The 12448-nt window shown below is 49.6% G+C and overlaps 2 protein-coding genes across 6 annotated transcripts; both read left to right on the forward strand.

Annotated features, from left to right (window-relative positions):
- Positions 1 to 1384: 1384 nt before the first annotated feature.
- Positions 1385 to 3329, forward strand: LOC123443304. Of its 5 annotated transcripts, none has more exons than XM_045119644.1 (4): positions 1387 to 1867; positions 2357 to 2451; positions 2689 to 2769; positions 2944 to 3329. In XM_045119644.1, the coding sequence occupies exons 1-4, from the start codon at positions 1448 to 1450 to the stop codon at positions 3170 to 3172; spliced, it is 825 nt and encodes a 274-aa protein (XP_044975579.1). In that variant the 5' UTR covers positions 1387 to 1447; the 3' UTR covers positions 3173 to 3329. The 5 variants fall into 5 exon arrangements, 3 of the variants coding, with proteins under 3 accessions (XP_044975588.1, XP_044975579.1, XP_044975585.1); XM_045119650.1 differs by having other exon boundaries at positions 2360 to 2451; XM_045119653.1 differs by lacking the exon at positions 2689 to 2769 and having other exon boundaries at positions 1385 to 1867.
- A 6518-nt stretch (positions 3330 to 9847) lies between these two features.
- Positions 9848 to 11269, forward strand: LOC123413112 (GDSL esterase/lipase EXL3-like). The gene has a single exon (XM_045106064.1). It carries the CDS (start codon positions 9882 to 9884, stop codon positions 11079 to 11081), a length of 1200 nt encoding a protein of 399 aa, XP_044961999.1. The 5' UTR covers positions 9848 to 9881; the 3' UTR covers positions 11082 to 11269.
- The last annotated feature ends 1179 nt before the right edge of the window (positions 11270 to 12448 follow it).

A 12448-nucleotide genomic window follows, 5' to 3' on the forward strand; every position in this document is an offset into this window, starting at 1 on the left:
TCGATGTCGAGGGGCGCATCCCGAAGCCACGCCGAGTCGTCGACGATGAAGGAGAGAGTGCCGAAGAAGATCTGGTGACCCATGTTCGAATCTCCACCGGACGACATGACGAAAAGAAGTAGTCGCAAACTCGCCGGAAGTCGCTTAGACGCCTGCCCCACGGTGGGCGCCAACTGTCGTGGGTATAAGCCTGACAGTAGATGTGTAGGATACGAATGAGATGGGCAGAGTCCTAGCTACAGCAAGGTTGTATGAGTTCAGGCCACTCTGCGGTGGAGGTAACAGCCCTACGTCTCAGTGCTCTCGGAGCTTGTTGTCGAGTGTAATATGGAATACAATGATTTGCTAACCCCTCTACCAGTGGGGGAGGGCGGCTTATATAGAGTGCGCTGCCCTCCACAACGGTTCCGGTACGGGGGTGGAGTAGTGGGGATTGAATGCGTACGTTACAGGTAACGTATGCTCTAAATGCTAATAAATGCACCCGGAAACGTACGGCCGTTTCCCTCCAGAGAGGTTACGATGTACCGAGTGTATCCAGTCGGTTAGCTTGGTATCCTCCGAATGCTAGTCTCCGACTGGATGATTGAGGACCTGTTACCGACTGGATGATGAGGACTCCTTAATTCAGTCGGGGCAGACTTAGGGCCCTGTCCTTTGTGTGGGGTAGTCCTTGGATAGGACCTGTATGGCAGGCCTATGACCCTACCCTAGGACTATGACCCCATCAGTCTCTTTATTAACTCATGTGTGTTAACACACAAAATGGGCTTAAGAGTTTTCGGTCCAAGTCGTGCTCCCCACTTAGTCTCCCCACCTGCGTGCTGCCCCGTAGTAAGCGGTGAGCGTGAATGCGGTCTGGCGTGCGTGCCGGTCTCGCCGTATATCGCTCCGAGTTTGACGTGGACGACGGAGCAGTTGAGACAACGCTTTACTCGGCTGCATAGGAGTGATATGATGCGCGCATGTAAAGTTTGTACTATAGGTTTTCTTCATCTTCTTCTTCATCAGCATCATCATAATAAATACAAAAGTTTGTATCGATGGCATGACACTTTATTTAACGAGGAAAAAAGCAAATACATCTTAATTTATACTGTTATACATACTATCCCATCCCATTAAAAAAAGTATCATAGTTACTACACACACTCAACACTTATTATAATAATAAGTGTCCAATATGTAGTTTTCTTACTCCCGTTGCAACGCCCGGACCCTTTTGCTAGTAATAATAAAGCAGATATTGCTTCTGTCGTATGTCCTGACATTTTTACAAAAACACCCCTTGATTTTATTAAAATCAACCCGCGGTCCTTCAGTAATCAGTAAGTGAAAAAATGTTTTGCTTTTTTATAAAAAAAACACAGCGGTCACCCCCTTCTCCTCCTCCCCTCGCCGCCACACGTTTGTGCTCGCGGGGCAAAGCCACCGCGCGGATCCGACGATGGTTGGGCCTCTCGCACGCTGGAGCGGCTCGGCCGCGAGCGAGGGCTCGTGCGGCGCCCGTTTGTGTTCGCCGGACAAAGCCCTCGCGCGGATCCATCGGTTGCGGGGCCTCTGGAGCGCTGGAGTGGCTCGGCTGCGAGCGAGGGCTCGTGCGGCGGCAGCAGCGGTGCGGCGCTCCTCCGCGCGCCGTTCGTGCTCTTGGGCATGGGAAGGGCGGCGGTTCTCGCGGCGAGGGATGGCGCGTCCTGTGCTCCGGCTGTCCGCCGCGGGGGGTGATGGGGAGGTGTCGATTCAGATCGTCGGGCTCCCGCGGACGAGGAGGCTCCCGCGGCGCGGGGAGACGAGGCCGACGCAGGCGGCAGGAGCGGGAGGAGGGGGACTCGCCGTACCTGGGCTACGACGTGCAGCGCCTGGCCAGGTGGGTGGAGCACGCGCTGCCCTTCTCCCTGCTCCTGCTTGGCATCTTCATCCGCCAACACCTGTAACTCTGTAAGATACGTGTACCTGCGTGCAGCACCTACCTCTTTCTTCTCTGTGTAGCATGAGGGTATCCCTCATCTGGATATAGGCGTGAATTTGTGACGCGAGTTTGGTTCGATCCATTTTGTTGTGCTTTGCCCAAATAGTCCGGAGAGTCGCTGGTCAGAAGATGATGGCGAGTTCCTCATTCCAATAGAGTTTATATTGTGTAGGTTTCTTTGTGATGATTTGGATTTCTGCAGTCATGTGCAAGTCCAATGATATCTTGGGCAAGCAGACCGCTCTCAAGGTTTGTGCTTCTTACCTTGTGTGTCGGCGTGCCTATTATGCTTTTGGAGGTTAATTAATTAGTTGTTTTGGCAAGCAGACTGCTCTCAAGGGCTTGTGCTTCTTATCTGGTGTATCAACGTTATTTTTATTGTTCTAGCAGGCTACATGGTTGGGGAAGCGATGCTGCCGGTGTCATGCCGGGCTCTGGTTTCGGTCGACGCCAACGATTGTGATGCCTCACCGTGGCTGCAGGTTGAAGCGTCGTGCTAGATGTATTTAATTTTTGTTTTTTGATAACGTTCATAACCATGGCATTCTTACCATGATGCAGCAAAGCGCATCTAGCTAGGTGTACCTAATACAATAAGTTTGCTCTCCACTTCAGAATTCAAAGGAGCTCAACATTTGTTTTATAGTGCAAACAAATTACTGATCTATTACAAATTGGTATTGTCTTGATCTATTACAAATTGATATTGTCTTCTTCAGGTCTTTATTTTGCAGTTCTCTTCTCAAATACCCTCTCTGTTGCCATGAAATATCAGCAACACAAATTAGTGACCTTGCCAGGTAATCATGATGATTAAGAACGAAAATGGTACCCAGGAGTATGTAGTGTAGTAATATTCAGAAAAATGTATGTTTCTATCTCTTTCAAGTCCGTGCTAGCTATTTCTTTAAACGGCATTCGGACAATATGTGCAGAAGGATGATGCCCATACGGACTAAATTTCTCTTTTGTAGGTTAAAAAGAGGTCTTATGTGGGATACAAACCAAAGCTTGCTTGCATACACTCTGGTGCTCCAGTGGATTTGCAAGCTGAAGTTCGTGCACATAGAACTGTTAAAAAAGTTCATGTCTTCCATTTTTGCGCCGAGGTTTTTAATTGATATTTATGGAAGAGTAGAAATATCTTTTATTTGTGTGATACAGAAAATGTTCCATCGCAGTATACAATTGAGCAAAAAGTAATCGAGAGAGCATATATAAGAAGCTTGCCTTGGATGCTTTGGTCATATAGCAGGATTTTGATAGGCAGAACAGAAAAATTGCTTTTGTTTCTTCTCACTACATGTAATGTAATTATTTTTCATGTTAAATGTTAAAAGTGGAACAAGTAGTAATGTGATTTTGTTGTTGTGTCCTGTATTAGCTGCCAATAACGAGAAGCTGATGTTGACATTTGTTCTGAAATTGTATTTGTTTCCAAGGATAGCATAATAACAAATGAAGATATTGACCGCATTTTTGCTAGAGGATATGAGACAACATCACAACTTGATGCAAAAATCATTGTCACATTAGTTCTTATGCTTTTAAGATTTGGCTGTTGTAGAAGTTATATTTTGTCATGCAGACATAGTTTTTATTTTCTTAGATGAAAATAAGATTGGCAATATATATATTTTGCCTGGATAAATTGCACTCTTAGTTGCTTCAGAGAAAGGTAGTATGTACAATAAAGGAAATCCAATTTCCTTCGAGGAGCATTTGCTCCTGCGCATAAAAAATAATTTTTAAAATGTCAAAAAAAAATCCAACAAAACTTTTATGTATTTATAGTCACATTCAAATGTAGCTGTAAATTTTATCAAGTTAACCCCTTGTAATTATAAATTGTGGAGGATAACTAAAAATTAAATGTTTGAAAGATATGTATTAGAAATCCTATAGCTAGGGTCAACCTGGACAATATTTTATCTACCATTAGTAAAAAAAAGTGATATAAATTTATTTGAATTCATATTTTCTAGATATCTTTTGGAGGTTTGATGAAATATCTGAACCTGAACTTATTCGGAAACCTACCATTGATGTTAGGCTCAACTATTCCTAAATTATGTGTTGACAATTTCTTGACCTCACCAACAATGATTCATAGAATTTTGGTGTATTCTTTCGTTGCAACGCACGGGCACCTTTACTAGTTGAAACTGAAACGCTTAGAGCATCTTTAGTAGTACCCTCAAACTTTAAATCCTTAAAAATAATTGTTTTTACAATTTGCGAGAAAAAAAGTGTAGATTAGAACCCCTTAACCTTCAAACCCTTAAAAAAATTAAGAAACCAACCTTCAAACCCTCTCCCGACCTGTAGAAGTGAGGATTGAGGAACAAAATCTATTCCAAGCCCTCACTTCGATCCATCCTAGCGCGGAGGGAAATTTCCCATCCCAAGTCCCTCCCGCGCCCACCCGATCCGCCGTCGTCCCGCCCCCCGGCCGCCTCCCCTCCACCTCTCGAGTTGTCGCCGTCCCGCCCCCCGGCCGCCTCCCCTGCACCTCCCGAGCCGCCGCCGATGTCTCGCCCCCCAGCCACCGCTCGCCTTGAGCTCCCCGGCTGCCGCCCGCCTCGACCTCCCACGCCGCCGCCTCGTCCTCGACCTCCGCCGCTGCCGCCCGTCTCGGCCTCCCCAGCCGCCGTCCCCGCCTCCCGCCCGCCTCGAGCTCTACGGCCCCCGCCCGCCTCGACCTCCCCCACCGCTGCCTCGTCCTCGACCTCTGCCGCTGCCGCCCGCCTCGGCCTCCCCGTCCGCCACCCGCCTCATCCTCTCCGGCCGCCGCCCGCCTTGATCTCCCTAGCCGCCCCCCGCCCGCCTCCGCATCGATCTCCCCGGCCGCCTCCGCCGCCCCCGCGCCCTTCGCCTCCTGCAGCAAGAGGCAGCCCCGAGCTCCCCTCGCCGACCAGCAGGTATGTTTTTGTTCTCATTTTTTGTTTAATTTCTTCCTTTTTGATTCATTGTTGGCACTCACAATTTTTTGTTTTGTGTTGTGTAGATGGAGGCGTTGTCCGATGATTCCAGTTGGTCGTCATCGGACGATTCGGACATTGAGGAGTTGCTTCAAAATGATGACGTCGAGATGATGGGCCTCCTCCTCGACGTGAAAGAGTTTGAAGACCGCGTGAAGCTGATGGATCAGAGGAGAGGGTCGAAGATGGGGTGAGTCACCATCTACCGGAACCGCGGTCTCGGTCACGAGCATTTGATCTTCGCGGAGGTACTGACATACCCACCTCGCCTCTTCCGGAGAAGGTACCGAATGCGTCGTAGTTTGTTTGTGAAGATTGTCATCGATTGTGAGGCCGCCTCAGATTACTTCAAGCGTCGTAGATCCGCCGTCGGTATCATGGGGTTTAGTGGGTACCAAAAGATATCGGTTGCTCAATAAATCCCCTTTGTTCAAAAGATTAGTTTCTGGGGATGCTCCAACATGCAACTATAAAATCATGGACAATGAGTACTCAATGGGATACTATCTCACCGATGGAATTTATCCCGATTGGGCAACTCTTGTGAAGTCCATCAAGGATAAAAATGGGGTGCCCTTAACCAGAAAAGAGGCTCATTTCACCAAGGCACAAGAGGCAGCCCGCAAGGATATTGAGAGAGCTTTCAGTGTTTTCCAAACAAGGTTTGCCATAGTTCGGGGTCCAGTTCGTTTTTAGGACGAAAAAACTTGGAGAACATCATGAAATGTTGTGTGATTCTACACAACATGATCATCGAGGATGAGAGAGGGCTAAAACTGCCTTGTTTTTATGATAATGTTGGTACCCTTGTGCAACCGGAAAGAAACCCTTGTCGCGTACAAGCTTTTCTTCAAGCACATCGTCAGATTGAGAATGCAAACACGCATGGTCAGCTCTGGGATGATCTAGTAGAGCACCAGTGGCAGCTGGCTGGGCAGCGCCAAGGCCCATGATCTACCTTTGTTTACTTTTCTATGTCCTATTTGATTCGAACAATTATTATAATTTGCTTGAAAACATTGTTGTAATTTGCTTGAATGATTATTATGTGTTTGAAGATACTATTCGGTGTTGTAATAATAACTAGAATGATTATTGTTTTCTTTAAACCGTTATTGAGATGATGCAAATTGTGATATATCAAATGACAGTTTTAAGGGTTGAGGTTGCGACAAAGACTAGAACCTTAAACCCAACCCTTATAACTATAAGGGTTGGGTCTGAAGGTTCTAGTCTTTGCCCCTGTTTCTCAATCCTTAAAAGTGCTAAAAAATACCAATTTTCAACCCTTAAACTGGTTTGAGGATTTAAAGGCATTACTAGTGGTGCTCTTAGCATCTACTCCCTCCGTTCCTAAATACTTTGCATAAGACATTTTAAAGATTTTAATATAAACTACATACGGATGTATATAAACATATTTCAAAATATAGATTTATTTATTTTGCTTTATATATAATCTATATAGGAATCTTTAAATGGTTTTATATTTAGAAACAGAGCGAGTAACATCAGTGTTCTTTTTTCTACCAACTCGGGCTCGACGATTAGTGAAGACGTCATCGAAACCATTGGAGCAGAATCGCTTAGCATCTACCATCCGTGTTTTCTGTTACTGTCAAATTTTCGTTTCGGTGCCAAATGCCATGTTTTGTAAAACGATGGTTTTTTACATTTTGTGACACATAAGTAATGATTTTATGCATTTAACTCGTGCAAATGGCGGACGATGCATGTGACGACGACTAGTAGTACGCGGTGAGCTGAACTTCGCGTTGGTGGCACACTCTGGAGAACACCGGTGTTTTTGCCACGCAGGAAACTTAAGAATGTGCTAATTTGTTTGTTTACTACTCCCTCTGTTCTTAAATACATACTTGTTGTTGAAAAGAATTAGATTAGTTCTTTTTAACAACAAATATTATGATAAAGATGGAGTAGTACTCGAGTGGACGAATGCAGAATAAATTTTGGAGAGGAACTAACATGTAGAGTGGTAGCTGCTAGGTAGGGAGCGGCACATAAAGACTCGGTGTACCGCGGTGTACGTACGCAGTCAAGTCCGGCTATCCTATCACCGTGAGAAGGAAACCATCTAGACTCTAGCTAGCTGGAGTAGCACGCATGCATGCCTTGATTCATTTTCGTGAAAGAAAATCAATACGTAGTACACTATACAATACTCCCTTCGTTCCTAAATATAAAATATTTTAAAGATTACACTATAAACTACATACGGATGTATATAGACATACTTTAGAGTGTACATTCATTCATTTTATTTTGTATGTAGTCTTTTAATGAGATCTCTAAAAGGTCTTATATTTTAGAACGGAGGGAGTAGGAGGGAAGAGCAATTGCAAACGGGATCAAGGGACGATGGCGACGTTATTTTCCTCATAACAGCATTAATCAATGGACCTCTATGCTTTTAAGTTTGTACTATTTTCACACAAGGTTTAGCAAAAAAACACAGAACTCGGGTTCATGGCTCGATGGGCAATGGCAGTGGCCTCGTCTCGCGGCCTCTAGAAAAAAACAGTGCCCAATAGGAGCTAACAACGTGCATCGTCCTTGACTCGAGAACCCCAAATCAGCGAGCAGTCTACTAAGGAAAGAGTATCATATAATAGTATTATTCATATGATAATAGTGTATGATATTATCTTCTGCATAGTATCATATATGATTTTATTTATTATGATGCATGACATAAAATATCATAACATTTAACATGATATGGTATCTACCTATATCACTCTAACTTTTTCTTTCTTTTTAAATTCTCTGACACGTCAACATGTTTGCTAGCGTATGTTACTAGCTAAGATATCATTAGGCCAACTCCACCGCACGACCCCAAACGGACGTCCGGTTTGGCCGGATTTTGTCCGTTTGGGGCGGCAATGGGTTCGCCCATGTTCGCTTCTGTCCGTTGGGTCGTGTGCGCGTCCATCGCGCGGCCGCATCCCAAATCATGTCCGTGTTGAATGTGATTAAAAAATAGAAAAACTTAAATAAAAAGTAAATAAACGCAGTTAAAAAAACTTAAAACATAAAATTAAGGGTCACGACCACAAAACGGTCCAGTTTCATCGTCGTTGACATAATTAACATAAAAAAACGCCCGTCGATGCCGTGGCCGTCGCCGTCTTAAGTGGTCGCCGGTGTCGTCGTCGTCGCTGACGAGGTCGACGTAGGCCGGTGGCGTCCAGAGGTGGGCCGGCGGTCCATGGTGCTCGGAGGCGGGCTGGAAGCTGGTAGGTGCATGCACCACCTCCTCCCATGGCGAGGCGTCCCGCTCCGATGACCGCGGCGGCGTGGGGCACCAGTTCACGCCCCCCCACTGCGTGCGCCATCTCCGGAGCCGTGCACGACCAGCTCCACTGCTGGCCCACCAGATCCGGGTGGAACGCGGCCACCGGGGCGTCCTCCATCACCTCCTCCGCCTCCATCAGCTCGGGGATGACGACGTGCCGGCCGTAGAGAGGGCCATCGCGTCCACTAGGCCCGGCCATTGGCATTCATCATGTGTGATCATGGAGTCCTCCATGACACGCTGCATGAGCCAGACCTCATCCTGCGCTGTCATGCGAGGTGGTGGAGGTGGTGACGGGGACGGGGAAGGCGACGGCATGGGCATGAGGCCGCGCACCTCCCGGCGTGGCCGCCACGCCCCCGACACCGTGCCAGCGAAGTACGAGGCGCGCCGCACGTCGTGCTCGTCCCTGAGCCACGTGTCCCAGAGCACGGAATCGGGGGCGTACCTGTCGTCGTAGTAGAGGTCGTCGGAGAGGAGGCGACGGAGGCGCTCGATCTCGTCGCGGCGCGCATGGTCGCTCGTCGGCACCGGCGGGATCGCGACCCAGTCGACGGAGAGATGCCAGTTGTTCGGGAGGTGGACGTTGCTCCACGGGACCGGCGTCCTCGTCTCCCAGTAGCGCCGGCATACCTTAGCGTTGAGGTACTGCAGGTCGCGCTGGCCGCCGGGCCTAGGGCCGATGGTGAAGGGAGCAGGCGCGGAGGCCCGACGCGGTGGCGATGCGGCCTGCTCCTTCACTGAGCCGCGCGGCGTCCCTATGAGGAGCCAGCCTCGCGGTCGTGCTTCCCCTTGCGACCGTAGTTCCAGAGCCCCATGGCTGCGAGGCGGCCGACCGGCGAGTTCGAGGCTAGGGTTTGGATGTCGAATTTCGAGGAGGCCGCGGGATGTAGTGGGAAGTGTGGACGATGACCACGGCTTCCCCATTTAAGAAGGACCGCGACCATTCCCTCGGCGGATGACAGGCGGGCCCGACCGCTCGTGCGCATTGATATGGGCGGGTGGGAGGTAGGTGGTTGCCTGCCACGCGGCCCCGACGCGGATGAGCGCGCGTCCGTTTGCTGTCTGCCGCGATCCAAACCCCGCGCAAGTTTGCGGTTGAAATGGGTCGCCCCGGACACAAAACGGACAAGATGGGTTCGAACCGTCTCGCACCGGGTCGATCGGTTTGTCCTTTTTATCCTAAACGGACGGAGCCGGATAGGATGGGATCGCGTGGTGGAGTTGGCCTTACTATAGCCAGCTGCATAGCATGCGTTGGCATCGATGAATAAATGAATTGGCGAGTGAGAGTGAGATCCTCAAGAGATGAATGCCGACATGCGGGTCATATATAGGCTAGCCAACATCCCTTGCAGACGCAATGAATGGATTTGATGGCACAAGCGAGCGCGCCTACGTACGTAGTAGCGTACTACTCCTACTACTCTACGTGCTGCGCCATGACCACACCACCGATGGATCCATGGATGCATGCAATTACTCACGCCATGTGATCGTTTCCGGTCCGCATGCGCCGAAAGCCATGCATAAATCCTACCCTCTCCAACACACAACACTCCACTCCACTCTCGAGGGCACTCGACACACTAGCTGACAGTAATATTCACCAATGGCGATAGTGGCCGTGGGGCGTGCAACAAGAAGAATGCGTGGCAGGAACTCCATGGCGCCGGTCTTGCTGGTGCCGTTGCTGCTGTTGGTGATGGCGGCTCGTGTTTCCAGCCGAACCACGACGTACACGGGCAGCAGCAGCAGCACTACCGCCGGTGTACGTGCAAGCGCGACGCCGGCGCCGCCGAAGAAGCATGTCAGCGGGAGGAAGCAGCGGGTGCCGGCGCTGGTGGTGTTCGGCGACTCGATCGTGGACCCGGGAAACAACAACGCCATCAGCACCATCGTCAGGGCCGACTTCGCGCCCTACGGCCACGACTTCGGCGCCGACCACCGCCCCACCGGCCGCTTCTGCAATGGCAGGATCCCCACCGACTTCATCGCCTCCAGGCTCGGGATCAAGCCGCTCCTGCCGGCCTACCTGGCCCCCAACCTGACGGCGCACGACCTGCTCACCGGCGTCAGCTTCGCGTCGGGGGGCACCGGTTACGACCCACTCACGGCGCAGCTCGCCTCCGTCATCTCCATGACGGACCAGCTCCGCATGTTCGAAGAGTACAAGGCCAAGGTCCGCGCCGCCGCCGGCGACGCCGCGCTCTCGGAGATCCTCGCCAGGGGCGTGTTCGCGGTGTGCGCCGGCAGCGACGACGTGGCCAACACCTACTTCACCATGGGCGCGCGGAGCTCCTACTCGCACGCCTCCTACGCGTCGCTCATCGTCGCCCACGCCACCGCCTTCCTCGACGGCCTGCTCGCCGCGGGCGCCCGCCGCGTCGCGCTCATCTCCATGCCGCCCATCGGCTGCGTGCCCTCCCAGCGCACGCTGTCCGGCGGCATGGGGCGCGAGTGCTCCCCCGGCCACAACGAGATCGCCGAGCTGGTGAACGCCGGCATGGGCACGGCCGTCGACTCCCTGAGGGCGAAGCACCCGGGGGCGAGGGTGGTGCTGATGGACATCTACGGGTTCCTGCTGGACATGATGGTGCGGCCGGAAGGGTACGGGTTCAAGGAGTCCACGCTGGGCTGCTGCGGCACGGGCATGATGGAGGTCGCCGTGCTCTGCAACGGCGTCACGTCGGCGGTGTGCGGGGACGTGGAGGAGTACCTGTTCTGGGACAGCTACCACCCCACCGAGAAGGCCTACAGGATCCTCGTCGACTTCGTCTACGACAACTACCTCAAGAAGCTCATCGCCTAGCCTAGCTATATATCCTTCGTCTACGTACCTTGCATTGCATGCATTCTCTCTGTGATTTTCATTTCCGCTTCATCGCGTCCGTTTTGTGCACGTAGCACGTTGTGACAACAATTATCAATCATTGCTGATCTTTAAGAGGTCATTATCGGCTTGCGTACGTGCCGATCGAGATCCAAATGGTTACACAACACTAGCGACTTTTAAGAGTGAGATGACAAAAACTTGGCTAGTGTAGTTTGATGGATGTTGGAACCGGGGAGAGGGAGAACCGCCAATGGGATGCAGCTAGCGCACATACACCATGCAAAGTTTAAAGTATGTTTGATTCATACTCCCTCCGTTTCTAAATATAAGTCTTTTAAGGAATTTCGTTAGGAGTCTACATACGGAACAAAATAAGTGAATCTATATTTTAAAACATGTCTATATACATTCATACGTAGTCTATTAATGAAATCTCTAGAAAGACTTATATTTAGAAAGTGATGGAGTATATACTAAGCTTGCCATCATTTGCCACACACGTTTCGCTACATGGTTCCAATTAGGTGAGCAAAATTGATGCCACACACTTGAGGCAATCTTGCCACACTTTTGTGAGTAAAAGACATGTAGGGTAGTCTACCTTGCATGACAGGAATTTTGTCAAAAATGTGGCTGCAATTGGTGTGATAAAGTGTGGCAAACTTAATATGAGAACCGAACACAACCTTAGTGCCTTCCTTGAAATGTTTGTTGCTGCAACAATATATCCATTAGCGAGTGGTAGTTGAGGATCCCAAGGCCGTATGTCTCCATCGTGCACCAAGGAGCGCGTGGGTTTATCGTCGGCTACTCGATGGCCTAGCGCTAATACCGACTGCATCATTCAACTTTCAAGAGTGGGCGACTCCAAGCCCCTTGCCGTCTTTGGTGATCTCCCTTTCATGACATGGTAGCAAGGCCAAACCTCATTAGAATTGGTGACTCCGCTCCTGATACGGTCAACAATAGCACCAAGAGCCAATCGTGTTTTACATCCAAGGTCCTATGTGCTCATTGGAAGGATTATTTTGTAATTTTGATATTTTAAAGGTCTTTCTAAAGGTTGTGCTATAATCCTATAGCTTCGCACGCTTCGCTGCGCCGCTGGATGTCCCCTAAGTTCTACCATGGTCCACCCACATGTTTTCAATGTAGTAGCAGGTAGCAGGTGTACAGTGCTTTCAAGACATATTTTTTTAAAATACGCAATATGCATATGCATATCTTTAATCTTTATAGAAAAAAAGAATTAAACATACAAGACCATTACAGCTTGATGCGAACAGCAAGAGTAGCACCCACTCCACATCTGGCTAGTCCAAAGACAGCCAGCAACAACCACA

This window comes from Hordeum vulgare, chromosome 1H, assembly GCF_904849725.1.
Source record: "Hordeum vulgare subsp. vulgare chromosome 1H, MorexV3_pseudomolecules_assembly, whole genome shotgun sequence".
NCBI classification, from domain to species: Eukaryota; Viridiplantae; Streptophyta; class Magnoliopsida; order Poales; family Poaceae; genus Hordeum; species Hordeum vulgare.

What these genes read in the sequence shown, in the direction of transcription:
- LOC123443304 (XM_045119644.1), top strand. Translation starts at nt 1,448, where the DNA reads ATGGTTGGGCCTCTCGCACGCTGGAGCGGCTCGGCCGCGAGCGAGGGC. An exon ending in GACGTGCAGCGCCTGGCCAG is followed by an intron (nt 1,868 to 2,356) that starts GTGGGTGGAGCA and finishes TTATTGTTCTAG; the next exon opens with CAGGCTACATGGTTGGGGAA. An exon ending in CAAATTAGTGACCTTGCCAG is followed by an intron (nt 2,770 to 2,943) that starts GTAATCATGATG and finishes TCTCTTTTGTAG; the next exon opens with GTTAAAAAGAGGTCTTATGT.
- LOC123413112 (XM_045106064.1), top strand. Translation starts at nt 9,882, where the DNA reads ATGGCGATAGTGGCCGTGGGGCGTGCAACAAGAAGAATGCGTGGCAGG.